The sequence below is a fragment of the Protopterus annectens genome, chromosome 9.part0 (genome assembly GCF_019279795.1).
Source record: "Protopterus annectens isolate FY-2018-M chromosome 9.part0, PAN1.0, whole genome shotgun sequence".
Classification (NCBI taxonomy): Eukaryota; Metazoa; Chordata; order Ceratodontiformes; family Protopteridae; genus Protopterus; species Protopterus annectens.
In genome coordinates, this window is record NC_056743.1 from 877,217,293 (window position 1) to 877,241,770 (window position 24,478).

At 40.1% G+C, this 24,478-nt stretch overlaps 1 protein-coding gene across 2 annotated transcripts in view; it reads right to left on the reverse strand.

The window, feature by feature from the left end:
* The window catches only part of KIF5A (kinesin family member 5A), a 980,629-nt gene that overhangs the window by 178,762 nt on the left and 777,389 nt on the right, over positions 1–24,478 (reverse strand). For both annotated transcript variants that reach the window (XM_044083607.1, XM_044083608.1), the window contains exons 19-23: positions 20,216–20,325; positions 19,325–19,426; positions 17,702–17,762; positions 11,830–11,901; positions 9,960–10,064 (exon numbers count right to left, since the gene is read on the reverse strand). In XM_044083607.1, the coding sequence (XP_043939542.1) occupies positions 9,960–10,064; positions 11,830–11,901; positions 17,702–17,762; positions 19,325–19,426; positions 20,216–20,325 (450 nt within the window). The remainder of the gene's footprint in view (positions 1–9,959; positions 10,065–11,829; positions 11,902–17,701; positions 17,763–19,324; positions 19,427–20,215; positions 20,326–24,478) is intronic.

A 24,478-nucleotide genomic window follows, 5' to 3' on the forward strand; every position in this document is an offset into this window, starting at 1 on the left:
AAAAAATATTGGCACAATGTAGGTATTACCAAACTCATCCAGTATACAGATGACTTGAAAATTGTCACTTCTGGTTCTGCTTCACACACTCTCTATCCACTTCTATATTCATTCTTTGACACAGTTGAGACAGAATTAAATTGTACTGGCCTGCTTCTACGTTCCTTATAGTAAACGTTTATACTTTTTCTCCTTGACCTTCATTTACAATCATCCTGTCCCAAAATCATCTAAGCACTATACACTCTCTCTTGGGTAACGCACTCCATTTCACCTCAGTCAATTTTACCCCCCATCTGTATATGTTAAAACAACTAAGATTCTTGGCATTACTTTAATCAGCCAAATTAATATTCCAAAGTATACTACACAACTATAAACATTAACCTCAATTTGAGCAAACGATTCAGGGCTAACTGCTAATAGTCAAATCTAGAGTCTTAACAGCAAGAGTCTACCTTCTACCCAGTGTCAGAAAAACTAGCCACAAGATTCAAAACTTAGGGGGAAAAAGTGGGAGCCTTAGGAAACCACTTCTTCATTAAAACTGTTAAGCACGAAGTGTTAAGCTATTGACTGAATAGCAGCTGGGATTTCTGATTGGACAACAAATGGATGACTGGTCATGGGGGTTCTTTGGATCAGCAGCTTGGTGTATTCAACAACAATCTTTTTAAATATCATAAACTGCTGCTTGAGAATAGTTACTTTAAAGAATGCATTAGGGTAAATTGGATCCCAAAAGGACTTTGTCTATGGAAATTCCCATTTGTCTTGTGAGGGATTCAGACTTGCCTGGTTAGCTTTTACAAATGTTTGATGGACACGGCTGTGAGTTGATGCAGATTTTGATTAAGGACAATTTAAGAAAAATGGGTGTGCTTTTGGAGCTGATTTCCAAGGTGGACAATAACATAAAAATGATTTATCGTTTGACACTAAATGTACTGAATATTGGTGAACATTTTATAAAGTTGATAATATTATTCATTAGGTCAAAGTTACGAAAAACAAAAAGATGCTTTGTGATAAACTGGACTATGGACAGGATAGGGCTTACTCTTTGCTACATTCCTATATTGATAAGAGGTTTAGTTACCCATTTAGTGGCCATAGGGACCATGAAGAGGTGTGCGTACATGCTGGGGGTTTGGCAGAAGGGGGTGGTGTATGCAATTTTGGCGAATGGCCCAATACTTTCCATAGTGAAGCCCATTTAGAGGAATCCCCCCCCCACATGATGAGATCAGAACAGCTGAAAAAACATTGGATTGTTTTTTTCCGATCAAATGTAACAGAAGCAGACAAAATTTTACATACAAAATTCAACAAAGTGGAGGGGAGGAGCAGTTGCAGGACATACAGATAAATGATCAATACTTGATTATATAGAATACTAGGCAAGACTTTAAGATATTTAATTATAGTGATGCGGATGTGAGTAACTCTTGGGCAGACCTATGTGAGAAAGATTTGACTTTTGTACCTGTCAGAAGAGCTAAGATAGAAGATGTGGTTGTGGATTTTAGGCTATTTACAAAAAAATTAAATTCAAGTTTCTATTTTAATATCAATGTTTCTTGTCATAATGTGTTCAAAAGATCAAACAACTTTAATCCTCTCATGCATCCCATTATTTCTATTTTTGAGAAAATTTGTGAACATGATATCAGAAGGCTTTTATGTAAAAATACATCTTATGTGCAAAATCTAAGTGTTGACAAGTAGGAATTATTATAATGTGTTACAAATAACTGCCAAAAAAGACTTATGAAGCCAGATAAAGGAGAGGGCTTTGTGGTAATGAATGTAAATGACTATATCTACAAAATGTTTGCCTTGTTATAATGTGATGCATATGAAGAAGTGTCTGTCAACAAGAGACATCTTGCATTTAGTAAAACTGATGTATGCTAAGATGAGTTTGTTTTAAACAGCTATTTGTTGAGGGACGAATATGAACATCCCTCAGTTACTGTGTCTAGGATCGCCACAATTTCTGGGATCCCTAAGATCCATAATAATACTTTGGACCCCCCTATGCATTTTATTGTAGACCCTAACTGCTCTAAAACTTTTTTATGGCATGCTATATTGACTGTTTTTTAAAAGAGGTTGTAAAAGGCATTGATTATTTATATAAAGACTCTTGGGATTTTTTTAACAAGGATTACCAATGATTTATACCAAGAAGGGTTCATCCTGGTTACTACAGAGGTAAAAGATTTGATTTCTGAAATTCTTCATTCAACTGGTTTAGAGTTGTTTTATGAGTTTTTATATAAAAAAATCTGAAATGGACCACAATAAGGTTGAAACCTTAACTATGTTGATGGAGATGGTTTTAGATAATTTTATTACATTTGGGGGTCAAATATTTAAACATTGTTCTGGTGTGGCCATGAGTGCTTTGTACGCCCTTATGTTTACTAATCTCATTATGGCCTATTGGAAAGATAAATGTATCTTCTCTTCACAGTATTGGACAGATACCCTTGATAAATTTAATGAATTTTTAGGATTTTTGCACTCCACCACGTGTTTTTCAGAATTTGCCATGAGCTTCTCAAGAAAGGATATTAACTATTTGGAAGTCACCATTGTTAAGAATAGAACTAAGTTTTGATTTGAAATCTTTGTTATTTAGGAAGCCAACATACTATAATTCATTATTACTTTATAGTAGTTAGCATCTGTTTCACCAGAAGAAGTCATTAGTGAAGGGGCAGTTTGTGAGGCTTTCCTGAGTAGTGTTCCAAGATGACAAGATTGTCAAGGAAAGTGACAAATTTTAAGAAATGTTTGAGTTTGTGGTTATCCTGTGAGCTTGGTAATAAGTGCGATATATCACAAGGTTAAAATGAAGATTCCTGGGTCAGAAGCTGTCTCTTCTTCCATAACGTCAGGTCGTCAGGGGTATAAAACATGCAGCCGATGCCATTATATCAGTGTTTCTTGCCCCAGATCTCAGGTACCCCCACAATGGTAAGCAATTATATGTTATGGTACACCTCCAGCAAAAAGCAAATATACCAGAAAATGTAACTACACCAAACAAGAAAGAAAAGTAGAGCCAAGAGAAGTCAGGGGGCTGGAGGGAGGGTAACCAGGACTGCAACAGTAAATACACTCAAACATCTACATTTATGGTAAGTGTACACAACTGTGCTATGTTCTTCATGTTTCACTGTTGCAGTCATCACATTTGGGTTGATTCCCAAAGCTAAGGAAGGGAGGAGGAAGTTAGAGAGCATTAGGGAAGTTATTAAGCCCTGCAAGATTGCAGTGGCAAAACTAGCTCTGGGTTTAGAAAAAATAGGCATGTGATAATGCTTGGTGAAGGTATGAACAGAACTCCAGGTAGCAGCTTCTAGGATGTCCCTGGTAGGGACTCCTCTGAGAAAGGCTGCAGAGGTAGATGCAGCCCTGGTGGAATGTGATCTTATCCCCTGTGGGGTAGGTTTTCCATGGTGCTTATAGCAGAAAAGAATGTAATGGGCTATTCATTTAGAGATGGTTTGCTTTGAAATGGCTTTCCCCTCTGCTCCTGCAGCAAAGCCAACTAGCAGCTGTTCAGATTTTCTAAGAGGCTTAGTCCTGTCCAAACAGAATCTAAGTTGTCTGTGCATGTCCAAAAAGAGTGCAGTATTCGTTCTCCTTTGTTTTGTGGATTCAGGAAAAAGGTAGGCAAATAAATGGACTGATTTAGGGCCACAATAGACACCACCTTAGGCATAAAGGAAGGATTGGTACTGAGGGAAATCCTGTCTGCATGGAAGATAATGAAGGGCTCCACTGCCATGAGGACCTGTAATTCAGACACTCTTCTTGCTGAAGTGATGGCTAGAAGGAAGGATGTTTTCCAAGAAAGGAATTTCAACTCTGCAGTTGCAGCTGGCTCAAAAGGAGGGAGAATGAGCCTTTCCAATACAAAGTTAAGGTCCCAGGCTGGAGTAGGCACTCTCCTGGGGGGTCTTAGATTTTTGGCCCCTCTGAGGAATTGCTTTAGCAGGGGGTGAGAGAAGAGGGATGGTTCAGTATTATAATGTGCTGAAATGGCAGAGGCATGAATTTTAATTGACGAGAATGATAGGCCCTTGTTGAACATATCTGTAAGTATTGAAGGATATGAGGTAAGCTGGGCACCGTTGTGCCCATCCCCTGAGTGTGGCTCCAGGAACAGTATCTTTTATACTTTTCAGCATAGGATTTTCTAGTATTAGGCCTCCTTGCCTCTAGAATGACATCTAGCACCTGCTTACTGAGGGATGCTACTGGAGAGCTCAAGGAATTAGCCAGGCTGCAAGGTTCAGGGTTTGAAGTTGAGGGTGCAGAATCTGGCCTGCCTGCTGGGACAGCAGGGAATGGGTCTGAGGCAGGTGCCAAGGTTCCAGCAGTGTCATACTGTGCAAGAGGGGGTTCCAGTGCTGGCGTGGCCAGTCTGGTGCAATCAGTATTGCCCTTGGCTTGTCCTGTTTGATCTTTAGCAGGACCTTCAAGAGCAGAGGCAGAGGGGGGAAAGGCATAAACTGAGTGGCTTTCCCAGGTAAAGGACAGGGCATCCACTTTCCAAGCTTGACTGTGGGAAATCCTTGTGCAGAAATTGTCCAATTGGTAGTTCTGAGGGGAGACAAACAGGCCTATCTCTGGAGTCCCCCATTTGTTCCTCAAGAGGTTGAATATTTTTGGTTCCAGTTTCCATTCGTGTTGGTCCATGAGATTTCTGCTTAGGTCATCTGCCAGTGAATTTAGCTTGCCTGCAGGAATTGAGCTTGTAGGTGCACTTGGTAGCTCAAAGCTGTTTTCCATAGAGCCATGGCTAGTCTGCAGAGAGGGTACAGGTGGGTTCCCCCCTGCTTGTTTATGTACCACAACTGTGGTGTTGTCTGTCTTTACCTATAATTGTCCTGGAAGAATGTGGTCTTTGAAGGCTGTCAGGGAATTCTGTACAGCTAACATTTTTTTTTGGTTGATATGCAGGTGCATCTGTCTCGGGTTCCATTTACCCTGAATGCACTGCCCTGCCAAGTGAGCCCCCCATGCATAGTCTGATGCGTCTATTGTTAGGGTTTGGGCGGCAGGGGGTAGAGTGAAAGGGAGCCCCTTGTTGTGGTAGCAGGCCTCTGCCCACCAAAGGAACTCTGTCTTTATACAAGGAATGATAGGAATCACTGATTCCAGGTCCTGGGAATGTTGACACCATAGGCTTTTTAGATACCATTATAGTTTCCTCATATGCGTCTTGCATATGGAATTAGTAGAATGCAAGAGGCCATGAACACCAGGGCTTGCAGAACTTTCCTCGCAGATAACTGGGTCTTTGTGTCCAGTAGTTTGAAGTAGGCTGTCAAATAAACTTGTTTCTCTGGAGTGAGGAAAGCCATCTGGAAAGTTGTGTTCAAGCTTGCTCCCAGGAATACAATCTGTTGGTAGGGTACTAGGTGAGATTTCTTTTCATTTATGGTGTACCCCAGTGAGGTTAGAAGTTCTTTTATGAATGCCAGACACTTTAATAGCAAGTCCTGGCTTTCTGCCAGAATCAGACAATCATCCAAGTATGGGTATATCTGAATATTTCTCTGCCTGCAAAATGCAATGGCTGGAGCTAGACACTTTGGCTTATCTACTGCACCCAGGGTATTCACAAAGGGAAGTGCAGAGAACTGATAGTGTATGGAGCCTGCCCTGAAGCATAGGCATTTCCTGCAAGATTCCCTTATTGGAATGTGCAGGTAAGCTTCCTTTAAGTCTAAGGTTGCCAACCAGGCATCTTTGCCAGCATTGGAATCAACTGTTGAAGTGCTAGCATCTTGAATTTTGGGATTACCAAAAAAGTGTTTAGAATAGAAAGGTCCAGGATAGGACACCAGGAGCTGTATTTTCTGGGTACCAGGAAAAGTCTTGAATAAAAACCTTGTCCCCTTTCTTCTGCTGGGACAGGTTGAATAGCCCTGATACTTAGAAGAGAGAGAACCTGCTGTTGAGCCTTTGCACACTAATTTTGGGGGTAGGTCTGGCCAACCATTTGGAGTTGGTAGGGTGTGGAAGTGGAATCTGTATTCTTGGAAAACTATATTCAAAACCCATTTGTCCTGGGTAATGAGTTCCCAGTTTTTTTAATGCAGGGCAAGCTTTCCTCCTAAGGGAGCAGGCAGCTGAGCAGGGCTTGGAAGGGTTAAGGTTAAGTCATTGTGCCATTTTCCCGTAGGGAGTGTCTTACTACTCCTTGCTTTGGAAGTGGGAGCCCCCCACTGCTTAGACCTGTGCACAGCCTGAGACTGTAACCTAGGTGGTCTGCTGTTCCTGGGTTTGGACTGAGAAGGCCTGGAAGAGGCTGGAAGGGACAAATTCTTTGAAGGCCAATGCCTACTAAATCTGGGAGGCTGTACTTGCAGGAAATCTTTCAACAGTTTGCATAGACTTAGCTTTTTCCTCCATCTTTTTGAGGACTTCTTCTGCTTTGTTGCCAAACAGGTGGTCTTGGTTTAAGGAAGCATCCAGTAATTTAGCTTTAACATGATCTGGCAAGTTTTGCTCCTTAAGCCAAGCATGCCTTCTAAGTACAGACCCAGTGACAGCAGCCCTGCAAGATGCTTCTAAAGAGTCAAAACCACATTGCAAAGTATGTTTACCAACTTGTTCTGCAGAATGCATTAAAGCCTGTAATTCTTTGTGTTCAATACAGTCAGGAATCAACATCATTTTCTGTTTAAGTAGTCCCATAATATGCTGTTGGTACTTTAACATATGAAACTGGCAATTTAAAGCCCTAATGGTCAAAGTAGCAGAAGTATATACCTTCTTACCCCATCTGTCCAAGGCTCTAGAATCTTTATCAGAAGGGGTAGGGTATTTGGCAGCAGTAGCCTTAATGCCCTTTGGTCCTTGGGAAGTTGTCTCTGGATCAGCAGTAGGATTCTTGAAGAGGAACTTGTGAGAGTCAGGTACTCTGTAATACCTGTCAGGTTTTCTGGGAGCTGGAGGTAAAGTGTCTGGGGAAAGGCTAGATTCCAAGAAGGAATCATTTACAATGTCCAGAACAGGAGGGGTAGCTAAAGGCCTGTGTTGAGGGAGGAGTAAGAATTCCCTAAGCCTCTTTTTGGAGTCAGAGTAATACTGGCTTTCCCAGTGGAAAATGCTCCCTAAGAGTGTGCAAGGTTTCACCAAAAGAAAAATCTTTTGGAGGGGAAGCAGAGGGAATGAAATCCTCTGCATCAGAATCCTCATAGGTAGATAAGGGCAAATCCTGGTAATCAGAAGAAATATCAGATTCCTGATCAGAAGAATCAGAAGGAAAATCAGTTCTAGGTCTCTTAGAGGGGGAAGGGTGGCTTCCCCTAATTAAGGTAATAAGGTCTTCAGCCATTCTAAGCATTTGTTTTTTAGGCATATGGGCCTGAGCATGCAGTTTGGACATCGGTTTTCTAGGCGTGGGTCGAGTTTTAGGCCTAGATGAAGAAGATGGCATCAGTTTAAAATGCAAATCTGTAGGCCTGAATACACCCTCAGAAGCCAGAGCCTGCACAGTGGCTCCGGACCCATCCAAGGTAGAGACATCCGCAGGTTCCATAGTCGAAGAAGCATCTCGCAGCATACCGGACTCCGAATGGGTCACAGTAGGGGCCTGCGAATCTGAAGTAGCAGGTGTCAGGGGCTGCGAAAGCTCCTCACTGAGTACCGGCGGACTGACGACTAGCTTAACGGAAGTGTCGTCGGCAGTTTTGGACCTATGCAGTCTGTCTTTGTCTTTATCCTTACGTTTGTTCGGAATATCGGTAGTCGGATGGCTTACTGTAGCCATTTCTGGATAGTTATACAGAGTACCAAAATAATTTGCTGCAAATACAGACCAACGACAAATAGTTCAGGGGTTGAACAAGGCACAAAACTGACAGCGAGGTACGTCGTGGTCTGGGCCTAAGCAAGGAATGCAGTACAAATGAAAATCTTTATGAGGTATTTGCTTTCCACAGGTAAGACAATTGTTAACTTTTACTAACATCGGTTAAGAGCAAGAAAAAGAATCCCCAGTGGGGTACTTAGCTTTTTTTGAAGACTTCGGTTCTGAAACTCAAAAATGAAAATTTCAGGAGTCGGACAACCGGCACTTGCAAACTGCTTCTGCTTTGGGCACCGCACAGCAAGAAATATTGATGTAATGGCATTGGCTGCATGTTTTATACCCCTAACAACCTGATGTCATGGAAGAAGAGACAGCATCCGATGCAGAAATCTAAGACTCTGGTATTCAGGCTGGCTGAGGGCTACCTGCAGGCAGATAACCCCAAATGTTATGACTGCAACAGTGAAACACGAAGAACATCAAACTGGACAATAAACAGGTGAGGAGAGACCGCTAGATTACAGCTACAGGATTAAAAGACCTAAAAAATAACTTTTCAAATGTTCTCTTCTGTATAAGAAGGCAGACAGCAACTGGGCAGTCTGGATTTGCTCTACCAGAAGTGAGCACACTTTCTGCACAATATTTTTACAGACAAAACAGTGACTTAAAACTGTCCATAATATTAAAAAAACTGAAGTAGAGTAAAAGCTAAGTCTAGCTGTCTGGAGTCTGTTAACTTTGAAGTACTCAAAGAAACAATGGCAGCATGGAAAACTGAAAGTCATGTTGTTTGTAGGGGAGCCATTGCTTTACTGGTAATACCCTTAAGTCTCACAGACATACAATACCGTATCACATTTAACATAGATATGCCAGCAGAATAAGCTGCAACACATTACATGGTGAGTTTTATCTGCAGCTGACAGCAAACTGTGTGGGCTTGACAAAAGTAATTATTCAAAAAAATTCCTAAGAGGAAAAGGGCAATCCTTCCAACCTCCTACTCCTAGTGTTGAGGGAGCAAATTGGGATTGTTATGTTTCAGTGAGGGTTCTTTCATGTCAGCAGATTTTAGAGACTCTGTTTTGGATCAGCTGTATTTTTTGCATTTTTGAGTAACTGGTTTTGCATTTAAAAATAAGAAAATGTCATTTCACTCAAAGGAAGGCCAGAGCACCACAATACCAGAGGAACTTACCCTTATGTTTTAAAAACTAAGCAATAACTAGAGCAGTGGACTCCTGTTAACACATAATGGTGCCAAAGCTGGAGTGCAGAACCACATAAACAATGCCTAAAGCAAGAGCAGGATCCATGGCTTGGTCACTGAACCCTAAACCCCCTGAGCCCCAAATCAATGACACTGCTGATAAGCAGCTATCTCAGTGCACTAGAATCAGCAAAAATTAAGCAATCATTCTACCCACTGAGCACACTACCTGCAAGGGGTGATCCCTTAAATATGTTTTGTTTGAACCCTTTTACTACATGCATGCTGACCAACCTCTTTAAAATAAAGTACTCAGAGTAAAGTAAAAGTTCGGCATCACACAGTACTACACTCCTCAGTTCTGACCACAGCTGCAATTGTTGGCATTTTCATACGAAAATATAGCGTAGACTTGCTGCAATTTAAAAAAAAAGGCTGTCTGGTTTACATTCACTCAAAGGACTGGCATATGATGTTCCACTTCATGTTTGGCATAATATAAATTAATAAATGCCATAAGACAGGTTTACTAACAGAAAACACTGGAACACAGTGTTACACTTCATGTCTGGTTATTTTCTGTATAAAGGGACAGAAGAGCTATGTGTTTAAATTGCTTTATGAGAAGAACAGAAGACCTAGTTTTGCATCTCCATACAGAAAAGAATCTTACCTGCTTTCAAATGCTCATGAGGTGACATGATGCATCTTTGTTACCTTCAGAAGGGGAGAGAATAATAACCTCCATGCATTTAATTTTCACAGAAGAGGTAACCCATGCAAGTACGTTTCTTAGAAGAGGTTACTATCTGTATTTAAATCTTTGCAATAAAAAACAATTTACAGTTTGGTTTATGTGAAATAAATGTAACTCTTACCTGTTTAAACTAAAGAATGTCTTACCTGCTTGTGTACTTTTGTAAGCTGTTCCAAGTTGTTCTCAAGAAAGGAGATCTTCTGTTTCTGTGAGACGATCCCCCCACTGTCATCGGGTTCCATTTCCGCACTCTGGATGGAGTCAGAATGAAAGACTCACAGTACAAGTTTACGGATATCAAAATAAAGACTGCAGTATTTTAAACATTGCTGTTTAATTGGGCTGGTAACTATAATGACAGGCTTCATTCTGCTTTTCACTGAAGGCTATACTTACCTATTTTATCAAAAGTCTAACTGCTAACACCATTACGATCTAAACTGTAATGGACTGCTGTCTTTCACATGCTCTGCAATGTATGATACTTACCACCCGTTTGCTGCACCTTTGCAAACACTCATGGTCCTGGTCTTACATATATCTTCAGCTTGCTATAGCTATATGACTTATTCTATAGCACCCTTGTCAGAGGACGTATGAGGGGCAAGTGGGCCTAGTGAATATTCAGATTAATATAATATAGCAATAAAGCATTTAAGATTTGTCTCTGCAAAACTCTACTGGCACTGTTTGCATAATACTCTATCAGAAGGTTTGCAGCATCATCCCCATTTTGTGGATGGCGGAGGACCCTTAACATTTGGGTGACATAGGTTTTGTCCAGCATACCACCAGAACTAGCAGGGCAGGACTGACTTGTTTTGGCAATTTAAGCTAGAGCACAAAGCAATACCCTAAGATTATTACATAATCATATGAAATGCAATCAGATGTGGCATCTGGTCCACTGTCAGAGACCACATATAGCATCTCCCACGTTCTGCTATGTGGCAGTGATCATTACCTCACTACAAAGACAAGTAAGCTCTATACAGATAAGTATGCCCAGCTTGTGAACAACACTTTTTTTTCCTGACCTTAATCTTTGCTGTTGACTCTTTCAAGTCTTGAGCAGCAGTTTAGTCTTTGTCTCCTAAGGAATTATTTGTCCCCCTGTATTTGGATGAATAAGGCCTTCATCATTATCTTTGCTTTCCAGGTACAAAACTCACCTCTGAATTTAGACTACTAAATAAAGAAAGTTGTGCTTCCATCCTCACTCCCACAATGAACGAAGATAAGATCTTCCTTCTCATTCCTTGAAGAAAGGAATCTGTCTGAGTGGAGCATAGCTGGTCAAGCACATACAAGTTTGAAAAAGGTAAAAGGAACATCACATAATCTGCACCACTGATTCAAGGTCCCAAGTATCTACCCTACAGCATGGATACATGGAAGAACTATCTGAGGGCCTGTGTATTCTGGAATGATGTTTTACTGCTTTTCCTTCACCACCATGAAGTCAGTGCCACAACCACCACTTAAATGCAAGCAAGGTACAGGTGACAATTATTCTTTCCCTGGAATAGAGCTATTACCCTCCTACAGTTTGCCTTTCCCAGGTAGCATGTGTTCTCATCTGGTTGTTTAACAAGGGAAGTCACTTATCACAGCAGAAATCTCATTTGCATCTTCTACAAACATCTAAATTTTTCTGAGCAAGACTATTGTGACTTCTACCATTTAGACAACATTATTCTTCAAACATACTTTACAAATTCCTATAAATGTTTATGGAGTATTGGTTAGTTAGCCTTAGTCTTCTACAAAATTATCAGAGTCTTTGGGCCTCTTTAGAGACACTGAAATGATGCAAAAATTCATTACGACACAGTTTAGATCCATAAGCAACTTTAGCAGCAGACAAGTACATATCACCCTGAGAATATGTAGAAATGTATTGTCTGCAGACAAGCTAAAGGCAGTTTCACAGTTATGTTCTAGGGTATTAAGCATCTAACAAGCACTGCGAGACATAATGCTGTACAGAAAACAGTCTGTGGGAGAAAGTCTTACTTTTTTAACTCGAGTTGTGAGGTCTTGAACAAAAAGCTTGCGAAGGTTGTGAAGGGTCTGGAGTTCTCGGGCCTGAAAATACAAAAAAAAAAAAAAAAATATTAGAGAGATTAATAGTAAACTTTCAACCCCACACTCTCTCCTTTGGCGTGTTTTGTTGGATAGAAATGTTTTAACAGCCTCCTCTCTTACCTACCAATCTTTCAAACTGACCTCAACACTTCTTGAATTCTGTTGTTTACAGGGGATGTGATGAAACTCTGAGTGCTGTAACAGTGTTTCTTGGAACAGCAAAACTGAAATGTGAATGTGCAGGAATATAAATCATGTTTGTGGTCATGGTACCCTCAGATTATTCCCCTCTCCTCTATGGTATAGTGGTATGACCTTGTCCCTCTCCTCTATGGTATAGTGGTATGGCCTTGTATGTATAAATAACAGGAAACAAGACAGATTTATTTGCACAGCATCTTTACTTGACCGAAAGGTTCAGCAAAGTAAAATATTTGATTCACAATGGAAAGCTGCCAGCAGTGTGCTACAATGAGAGATAAACCTGCATGTAGCAAGTCATAACAGCAAAACTGTTCATAAACAGCCTTTGAAACATCCTCTGTTCACAATAAGTGAGGTTTCAGCCATCTTCTCATGTCAGTACATATTAAAATTAATACTGTCACTTCAGTTCCTATCACTTCCTAGTGCAGATACTTGCACCAAAAAAGGGTCACAAAACTTTAAGTACATTTTTTAATTACTAATGTTGTTGCAGTAAATATTTAACTTGTCCTTACTGGGTAAGAAAAAAAAAACACAGATATAACCTTTGCTGGATTGTGCTACGGCTGCAGAAGCAATTTGCTAAGCTACAGTGAAGATGGATTATTTCACAGCAACAGACAAAGGAAAATACATTTTTATTCACTAGTGAGTTATATTTCTTTAACTGCTGTTAGAGTATAATGCTAATTAAAAGTCACAACTCATTTCTATGGTAAGGCCAATATTTTAATATTTAAACACATATAGCACCATTCATCAAATTCACATTACCATTCAGAGAACAGGGAAGTGCCCTAAAACCCACCCATTCTATCCCTACTGTGTCCTCATGAAATATTTATTTAGCAGTAGAAAATGAATTCAAAGCCACATAACTATGTTACTTAAACACAGTCCTATAATTCAAAGCAATTTACCAACATTTAAGGCAATTTGACAAATACTAAGGCTGTGCTTTTAAACCTTTTACTTGTTTCTATTTAATACAATAACTCTGCCTCATTATACCATCAATAGGAAATGTTTTGCAATAAAGTATATGCATATTTTAAATACTGAAGAAGACACTACTCATTATATATCTTAGTTACTTAACGATGGCCATGTACTATCAGATTCCAAATGCAACATTTGTAAACCAGTTAATAATACTATAAAGCTGTAAGTATTTACTGCTGGTAAGTACTACATTAGCAGTTCAACATTTATAAGCAGTATTCTGTTGCATTTTTTCACACTATCTCATGGCACTATACTTACCAAAATTAAAACATACAGTGTAAGTATAATATGACTACTTAAGCCCATACATTTTAGTCAGGTGACATTCATACAAATAAATAAATAAAAGGCAGAAGTAAATTTGATTTTGACCTTTTATTCCAGTAAGCGTTTGATGGTATGGACTACATAGGAAGTCTATTTCAGCCAGTAATGTTTTGTACACTCACAGACATTACCCCCAACATATATCAGATTCTGTTCCATATGGAGAGCTGTACTTAGCCTACAGAAATACTGTTGATGATTCTGTGTTTCAGTTATTCAAAAAGTCTCAGTAGGATGTTTAGCCAGGGTTATATGATGGGCCAAACGGCTGGTGGTGAGACAAAAATGTTGAGTTGTAATATGCCTGTGATTTATGGAAAATCAGCTTTTTTATGGCTGTTTCCACATTTACAGATAATGACTCTATATGAAAGGCAGATTTTATTACTACTTTTACACATCATCACCTTATTCATGTGCTAACTCTACCCTTATATCTGCCTCCAACACCAGCCCTGCAAATTACCTTCCAAAAAACCTTTTCCCTAACAATACTATTACACTACACACTCACACATACTACACATACACCAACACACACACACACACAAATACTAAACCTGTCCCCTCAGCTAGCTCTTACCCTAACCCACCAATGCTCATAAACATACACTTTCACTCCAGTTCGGAAAGTTTCAGTATATCTGAAAGCTTCAGCATTAGCACACCCAACCCATTTGTAACCAAAAGCACTTCCCCAACAACAAATGCACATTTGACAATCCTGAATTATACAAACCCAGCTTTCTGCAAAATACATGTTCAGTAAAGGAGGCAGTTCACCCATGAAGAAAATGAACGTTTGATAAAGTGAACTGCCACATACATATATAAATGATATTAGTGATAGTTGAAGAATACTAACACTAAAACATCAACCACACTTTAACAAACCCTCATTCACTCGAATGTACATTAAAAAATAAAAGAAATACAACTTTCTTTGTTTGCGTGTGTGTGTGTGTGTGTGTGTGTGTGTGTGTGTGTGTGTGTGTGTGTGTGTGTATGTATATATGTGGGGCTCTGAAGTCACACAACAATGGTGGAAAGGGAAACTCCCTAAACCCCACTGTCACATGTTCTTGAAGTAGCTGAACATTCAGCAAACTGTAAGTCAGCAAGAAGTCAACCAATATACTGGTCACCCAAAAACACTCTAAGAAAGACACTGCTACCATATATACACATGTTTTAAGAGAGTTAGATAGTGTGAAAGATTTCGTAAATAAGCATTTAAATACAAACTAAAAATGTAACAGTTCAACGGTTAGAGCTCATCTTGCATTGTAAGCATGTGAGTAATGGGATTTTAGGACTTTTACAACAATTTATTCCCCACAACAATTTATTCCCCACTTACCAAACAAAGTCTAACAATAAGTTCGGAATTCCTTCTGCTGTGTCCCTGACCCTATATCATTGGCATAATTTCTGCTGTGCATGAGACGCCATGTGCTTTGACACAGAAGTCACATGTTTCCATGACTCATGACACTCTTGCATTTACTTCTTCTTTGCAGTAATTCTGCTTATTTGGACCCCATCCTTTTTTTTTAATGCTCCGTGCAGCTGACCATCAGCTTCCAGATGCTTCTTCTCCTCATTTATCTGGTCTACTGAACCTGCCTTTGCTTACTCCATGCATTACCTAACTCATGTACAGGGCTAGTGTGGAGATCAAGGATGCTGGTGCAGCTTCATTCTGCTCCCTGGAGTATACCCTAACCTCACAACCCTGTGGCAGCCTTGCAACCTCTGCTATGGCTGCATTCAGGAGATGCATGTGAGCTTCCATGATTGTGCAACCTTCTGACTAAGCAATACACCACTTACAATGCAGCTCACCTGGCTCTTAATACCACTACTGCAGCAAGCCTAGGCTGATGCATTACCCTCAGGACAGCAGAGTCAGTGTTGGCTGCTCTCTCCCATTTTCCCCTGCCTGTTCCCTCCAGCGTCTGTGCCACTAGTTGAGCACGGGTCATCTAGGGCTCGGTCAGGGTATTATCTCACTACACCATGGAGCTGTGACCATGGGCCACAATCTTTGAGGCCTGTTTGCTAGCTACATGTGACATACACTGAATTTGTGTGTGCAGCAGTTTGCGATGGAATGCTGTTGGAAGTGTGAAACTGCAGCTGAAGTATGAGTTGGTAGACAGGAAGGAGCAATTAGACACTGCTGGGGACATAAGTGCAGCGGTATCATTCGTCCTTCACAGAGGAAAGAAACATTAATGCATGAATCTTGATGAATAATTCCTTTATTGTTTGCTAAAATGAACCTTGCCTGAAGCATTATGTTTTTCATCTAATATGTGCATGGCTATATATTCATCACTTCCCAAATTCACAACATATGCCTGACTATGTACAGTCAACGGATGTTAGTAACCACTGCTTAACAAAAATATGTCACTTTATATTCTGAGCAGTAATGCCAGTCAATTGCTCTGAAGGAATATTCATAGGCTTTATATGAAGAGTTAGGTGAAATTATTTTATGTGACGAAAATATGCTTTTTATATCTTTAAACATAATGATCCTATTTTCTGACATCTAGCTTAACTGTTTTTAGTACAGAACATGTAATCAAACAGTAATACTTAAAGGTATACTGCTGTCTCAATAGGTACCAAGTTATTTTAGGCTAGGTATCCCTGTTACCTGCACTGACAGGTTTGCTAAAAGCTCTTCCATCTCTTTGCTGAGTAGGTCATGGCAACATGTAATGACCATGTAAGTATCTGGTCAAAGTCCCACTTCATGTGTCTAATGATTATATATACTAAAACAAACACCTCAAAGCATAACCAAAAATAAAAGACACTTAAGACTTACAATTAATGAAGACGTTATTATGTAAGATATTTAGTGATACCAGGGGTGAGCTAAACTACATTTGTCTACCAGCGAATTCTATGTTTCTCTGAATGGGTTCCTATTACGTTATCGAAAGATAACATAATCGAATACTCAGAACTTCGAAACGGTCGCATTTCGAGAATCGCATTGTGGGATCACAGTACAGTGAATACTGGGATATTTGCCCTTTCCTCACTGTAGTGCGATCTCGAAGTTGGAATATATATTTAGTGGGGGGTGTGGGGGGGTGCAGCCCCCCACAATAAAAGCTTCGATATGCGGGCGTTTCAACATTTTGAGCATTCGATTACAGCTAGCGTGTTAAAAGTATGGAGGCCATTTGACTATGTTCACTAGAATATCACACAGTTAGCCCTGCTGTTCTGTTGTGCATTAGGAATACCAGTCTGACTTCTGTATAACCCAGTAAAAGCCGAGCTTCACCTGGAGGATATATCTTTTCATGTCCAAGCTAAACAGGAAAGCCCAGAAGATAACAAAGAAAATTTGGATAGTGAAAAGTAAAATTTTGTTTCACAAGTAGTAAGTACTTTCCACTATATATGCAGAATCATACATAATTTCAAACTTGCAGGCACAAAGATTCCTGGACTTTGTCAACATGAATGCCCTGGATCAACTAGTCTGTACACCCACTAGTGGTACGAGCATCTTGGACCTAGTCCTCACCAACATGCGGGAATGTTGCATGCACATACCCTCCCAAGTGTAACATCCTAACTCGTCAGACTGGACCATAAAGTCGTCTCCTTCAAAATAAAAATAAAACCTGGGACACCAGGTAACCTTGGAACTTTTAGGTATTATTCTAAGGCAAACTTACTACTTTTAAGTGACACCCTGACAAAATTTCAAACCTCCCCAAACCCAGGGAAAACTGCTACCTATGTGGAATCATTCACAAAAACCCTTTACAATCATGTATTTACCTGCACTGAGGCAGCAGTACCTACGCAGAATAAGCTAAAAAAAAAATAAATCCCCCTGGTGGAATTATAACATCAATAGGTTATATAACAAAAGGAAGAAAATCATGTCCCAAAACAGGAAGTGCAATATCCAGCAAGGGATGAACTCCCTAATTAAATAAAATAAACTACTCTGGGGATTAATTAAGTCTACCAAAACCAACCATGAGAAAGCAATGTTTTTCCACATGAGACCAAAAATCGCATGCTTCGTGCAGTATTTCTTTAAAAAGCAGCAGTGACAGTTATTTTTTTATTGTATGAAATTACACTGAGTTTTACATCAAGGATTGTGTTGCTTTTAGTTATCCATACACAACAAAGCAGCTATGTACTACACTACAAGTTGTGTCTACAGCCTCATGCCAGTAAGAAATGTCATGCTGAATCGCCCCAAGATACTTACAACGGTCTCCTCCAGACCTTTAAGGTCCTGTTTGGACTGCTCATGTTTTTCTTGGAGAAATCTGAAATGAAAGAAAAAAAGGAAATGAATTATATGCTTAGTAAAAGTGAGAACCAGAAGGATGCTTTTAGGGGCTGGGGTAGTCCAGCTTCAAAAAGAGAGTGCAAGAAGGGTGAAACTTAATATCAGCAAATGACGAGTTTAGAATTTGTTACGAATGTCCTGACAGCAAGGGCTATTAACAGAAAGGTTTCATTCAGAAAGGATGGTGGAAATGCGGTCCTCTAAATTTTAAGGCAGGTCCTCCAGCCTCCTGCCAGGAATGTATACCATACCTCTAACAGAACTTGGATGGCAGACTTTTGTAAATGACTGGGAAAGCAGCATTTCATATGTGTAATGTTAGTATGCAGCCATTTTGCACCCAAGGATGTAGTCTAGTTTATCTATATAACATATGATGCAGGGTAAAGTCTGCTGATGCAGAGCATTACTTAAAGGGATCTTCACACAATTGGTAGCAGGCCTCTCTCCATCCATACGGTCATGTTTAATGCAACAAGGTATAAGGCAAACACTAATGAAAGAGATCTACTTCTTAGAAAAATAATTTTGTTCTGTACCATCCACAATGCTAGTAACAAGGATGTGAAACATTCCACACATCACTGGGGTATCAGAGTGGATTGGAGGGAGACAGCTACAGTAACAAGACTGCCTGCCCTATGACCGAACTGTTACTATTACTAATGCAGTACATGTACACCTGAACAGACAAATAAGTCTTGTGTAATAAAAGGTAAAGATAATGCGTCTATATTATAAACCCGAAAGCTCTAAACAGCAAACACATGTACATCGACACATAAAGAGCGATGTACAATAACAGCAAAACATGTATTCAGTGAAATTCAAAACACTGAACATGTTTGTTTAACCAACAGCGCCATGCATGCAGGTATACTAAAATTAACTAAATAAAAGTAAAATAACACACTTTTGCAGGGGTGCAAGCCCCCCTGCACCCCCACACCCCTGCTACTTAAATATACCAACTCCGAGATTGCACTACAGTGGGGAAAAGGATACATTTTCTTATCCCCAGGATTGCGGTGCTGGCTAAACAAATATGTTCGATGTTTTCACTTTCTCTGAATACGTGTTCCGCTGTTATTGTATATTGCTCTTTATGTGTCAGTGTACATGTGTTTGCTGTTTAGAGCTTTTGGGTTTATAATATAGACCCAAGATAACTATCAGCTGAAACCCACACCTGTGAGGTTCCCTAAATGTCCCTGCAAGGTGATCTCCTCAGTGAATCAGTTAATCTCTCACATCCAATAACAGGCACCTGTGGAAATAGAACCAACTGCCACCAGGCTAATAAAGGTCTGCAGCTGAATTAGTACAGAGAAACAAGCAGATGAGAGAAAGAGACAGAAGTAGCATACACAATGGGCATTTACAGAATTCTTACAAAACAGAACAAACAACAAGGAACGTTAGGCACTTTGAAGAGTAAGCTAACTGCGACAATGCAGGAAAGCATAAATAATGAACAGAAAAAACATGGCCGCCCCTCTGGGGAGACGGATCTGTTATGTGTCACACAAAGTGACTTACGTCAGCTCCTGAAGCTTCACGCTCTTCTTGTGTTCCTCACTCTTGAGCTTCTCGTAATCTGCACGTAACTTCTCCAGCTCTAACTGCAGCTTCTGGTTCTGGCTGTGAAATGACAAAGGAGAAGAAATATGAATCAGTTATACTGGTTAAGGCAGGCAAACCAGTAGTGGCATAATGTACTGTGCCTGGAAGTGAATCACTCTATTCTGTCACTTTTGTTTAATAAATAATTAAACAGAATTTAAACCTGTCTCCTGTCATACATAGCCTGGCTTATTTTACCAGGAAATGCATACCAGCAGAAAGGCATCTCTTTCTTCTCTATTTTGAACACTCTTTACTGCACAAGGTAGAAAGACTCATATAATGGACAGGTATAATGCAGGATACTGCCGCGTGCTATCAGCAGTCAGAAATATTAGCATTTCTATTACTAATATTACCTCACCTGGCCAGTCTACACTGCTCTCACTAGAATTTGTCCCAACAGCATCCAACCCTGTAATATATTATCTCCTCGCTCTTTTAATGCTTGATACATGGAGCCATACAATATTTCCTACTTCCATATTTTAAATATTGCTACAAGACACAGAGGTCTTTATGGAGATAAATAGAAAGCCTATATGTAACTTGACTATACACTTAACCAAAGGAAGTGGATGCTAGTGAAAAAAATGCCATTTTTGTCATATTGCACCTATTCTGAGAGGGACATGCTGTAACGCAGATGCCTAGAACATGTGTTTTAGAAATACTTCTGATAGAAATAAAGCAATTCTAGGGACTCAGAAGAGTCTGTGGCTGTATTTCAGGTCTGGTTTGGGGGAGTGGCGGCTATCAGATAAAGAGAAACAACCATTAAGGAACATAAATAAACAGTGAACCTACTCCTTCAACTCATCAATCAACTTCTGCTTCTCGTTTATCTCGTCTCTCAGTCGGGCCAGTTGTTTATGATGGGCTTCACGGTGGCTCTCCATCTGCTGCTCCAGGGCCTTCTGAAAAGAAACAAAAAAGGAATCAGTTGAATAACTGATGGGGACCTGGTACCTTAACATACAATGGATATAAAAAGTGTACACACCCCTGTTAAAATGCCAGGTTTCTGTGATAAAAAAAATGAGACCACAATAAATCATTTCAAAGCTTTTCCTACCTTTAATGTGACCTATACAATTCAATTGAAAAACAAATATGTTAGGGGAAAAATATAAAAAATAAAAAACATACAATAAGCTGGTTGCATAAGTGTGCACACCCTTAAACTAATACTTTGTCAAAGCACCTTTTGATTTAATTACTGCATTCAGTCTTCTTGGGTACACACCTGCCATCAATTAAAGATACTCTGATAAACCCCAAATACAGTTCAGCTGTCCTAGTAGGATTTTCCTGACATTTACTCCATTGCCTGCTACAGCAAAAGCCATGGTTCGCAGAGAGCTTACAAAGCATCAAAGGGATCTCATTGTTGAAAGGTATCAGTCAGGAGAAGGGTACAAAAAACATTTCTACAGCATTGGATATACCATGGAACACAGTGAAGACAGTCATCAAAAAGTAGAGAAAATATGGGACAACAGTGATGTTGCAAAGAACTGGACGTCCCTCCAAAATTGATGAAAAGACATGACAAAAACTGGTCAGAGAGGCAGCCAAGAGACTTACAACACTGAAGGAGCTGCAGGAATTTCTGGCAAGTACTGGTTGTGTACTACATGTGACAACAATCTCCCGTATTCTCTTTATGTCTGGACTATGGGGTAAGGTTGCAAAACAGAAGCCTTTACTTACACAGAAAAACATCCAGGCCTGGGTAAAATTTGCATAAAACAATACATCAAGTCTCCCAAAAGCATGTGGGAAAATGTGTTATGGTCTGATGAGACCAAGGTTGAACTTTTTGGCCACAATTCCAAAAGATACGTTTGGTGCAAAAACAACACTTCACATCACCAAAAGAACACCATCCCCACGGTGAAGCATGGTGGTGGCAGTATCGTGCTTTGAGGTTGCTTTTCTTCAGCTGGAACTGGGGCTTTAGTCAAGGTGGAGGGAATTATGAACAGTTCCAAACACCAGCCACTTTTGACCCAAATCCTTCAGGCATCTGTTAGAAAGCTGAAGATGAAGAGGAATTTCACCTTTCAACACAACAATGACCCCAAGCATACATCCAAATCAACAAAAGAATGATTCCACCAGAAGAAAATTAAAGTTTTGGAATGGCCCAGCCACAGCCCAGACCTAAATCCAATAGAAAATCGGTGGAGCGACCTGAAGAGGGATGTGCACAAGAGATACCCTCACAATCTGACAAATCTGGAGCTCTTTTGCAAGGAAGAGTGGGCAAATATTGCCAATTCAAGATGTGTCATGCTGATAGACTCCTACCCAAGAAGACTGAATGTTGTAATTAAATCAAAAGGTGCTTCAACAAAGTAGTTTAAGGGTGTGCACACTTATGCAACCAGCTTATCTTACATTTATATTTTTCCCCTAACCGATTTGTTTTTCAATTGAATTGTACAGGTTATAGGTCACATTAAATGTGGGAAAAGTTTTGAAATGATTTATAGTGGTCTCATTTTTTATATCACAAAAGCCTGGCATTTTAACAGGGGTGTGTACACTTTTTATATCCACTGTAGCTAGGACTGTACCCATGACCACTAATGGCATCAGACACTAAAGATGATTTACGGATAGTTTATGTAATTGCCAGAGCTGGAGAAATAAGCTCCAAAGCACAGTCTGTTCTGTTCCAGAAGACAATGCCTTTAACTGGGGGGTGTAGCACAAAAAGAACCAGCTAGAAGAACTAAAACATCTTAAAAACTTTTTATAAATAATTAAAAAGTGAGCTGACCAACACTTTTACAGATCATAAGCACATTTGCATGTACAGGGTTTGCATTCCTGCACTTTTCCCTCTTCTTGCCCCTTTCCAAGTTTTATAGCACACTTCTTTAGTTTAGTTGAATAGTTTGCATAAAAAAGTTTTCATCTTCTTTGGGAAGCAGACAATGCATTTGTTTATAATGTCTGTAAGGTAGCCTTGATAATTTGGCTGTTCTATTATGACTGGCAGCTGCCATATGAAACAGGTAGAGCCAAATGCATTTCTCCCTCAAAGTAAAGTTTTACTCAGTTTGCACTATGCCATTGGTTAACTGTAAGACAAACACATGATCAGAATCAAAGAAAAAAAAAAAACAGGCAGCAATAAAAAATTGAAATGTAGCTGCGGAGCTCTTTAGGGTATGCTTTCTTATTTTAGAAAATTGTATCTAAAATGTTACATTTTTCCTGATGTGTATTATTTTTATTTTTATCCTTATTATTTTTATTACTATCATTATCACTAATAGTAGTGGTAATATCACCATCATCATCATCTTCAAATTCATTCTAGTTTAATCAGGTCTCCCTTCTAGCTTTTCATTTTTATCTCTTCTTTCTATTATTTCATCCTTTTTTCTTGTCAGGTTATCCTACACCTGCCAACATTCCTCCTAATTAGCTTAGGGCTGTGATGTGATGTCATTTCTTAGCAACACAGTGGGTGGTATATTTTGAGAGGAGTAACACAAAATACTAGGACAGCTGGGACCTAGGTAAGGGGAGTGTTACATCTTCTGAATTATACCAGTTTTTGCTGTGATGTGGTAGAAAAGGTAGGGAGACACTCAGCACTGCTTCCAGTGCAGCTGATCTCCACTGTGGTAGTGGGATGATCCTTTCCTACTCCCCTTCTCCCAAAAACAGCAACCAGGGGAATGCTTCTTTTTTTTTGGCTGGCCTTCTTTGTCCTCCATCAATTCTCATGTCCGGATCATCATTACAAGATTTTTACACCAACTCTGCCCTTTTAGGCAAGCCTAGTCTTCAAACTCACACTGACATATTCCTGAGCATAACCTCCTAGTTGGACATTCCCAGTTAAATATAACCAACTAAATAATTAATTATTTAGCTTGTTATTAGTTCCTTAGAACCATAGTTATTATGATTAGATTTAAAGGTTCATAGGGGATTAAAAGGTTCATAGGGGATTATTAGGCTAACAGCTCTAAAGGGCCTTTTTGAACACAGCAATGTATCCCAACTGCATATGACAGATTATGGTGCCACTCATTTTACAGGTAGTATAATTTGGGTATGAGTGGTCTAGCATTTACTAGCTTCCTCTTTCTAATATAGACAAAGGTGGCAGACAAGGGGTAATTGTACGATTCCCCATCCACTGATCCAAGTTGTATTTCAATAAGTGCAGGGCAGAACTCTGCTTCATGTGGATGGGAAGCCTGTTCCAGAGAAGTGGTAGTCTCTGTGACACATACCATTCCCTCCAGCATGATGAGCTTCCTAGGTCCCGAGAGCTGGTGTTTCTGATGCTACCTGTTTTACAGAGGTGTAACATGTCCATAAGGGCTGGATCGGAGGTTGCTTTGAAGGCCGGGCATAGATCGCCATTCAGCAGTCTGTAGGAGATCAAGTACAAGGATAAGGCTTTGAGGCTGTCTGACAGCATGTCAAGGAATCGTAGACACAGCTATACTGACTTGGAGAAAATAGCATGCATGAAATGGGGAGGGGTGAGGGGGTCAGGAAGGCAGGAAGTTGGTTAGGATGAGAAACGGGGTGTAAAGGTAAATGGGTAGGTAGAGGAATAACAATATAAAAAGCCACAGGTAGCTAGGCTGGATCTCTTTTCAACAGCAGAGCAAGAGAGAGCAGAACACCCATCTTCCCACCCTTCCTTGTAAAAGCAGGAAGAGGTGTAGATAGCAAAAGGTGAGATGTGGTAAGTGCTGACTGATACAAGTAGGTAGGTGCTTGCTGATCCATAAGGGTGATGACACTAGGGATCAGGAAGGAATTTCCTGTTTTTTTCCCACTGGGTTTTCAGGTTTTTGCCTTCCTCAACAAGTGGTAGTTAGGGTAGGTAGGTGTCACAGCCATGAAGGGCAGAAGAACAAACTGGGAAGACCCAAAACTGCAAAGAAGTGTGCTTGGCCTGGGAAGGGGTGCAGGCTCAGACAGCTTGGCCCTTTTTTGGGTTGGCCACCCCATGGTGTAGTGGGCAGCCTGGGGGGCCACAGCCTGTAGTCCTGTAAGTGTCAGATCTCCTTCAGCAACTGGTATCTA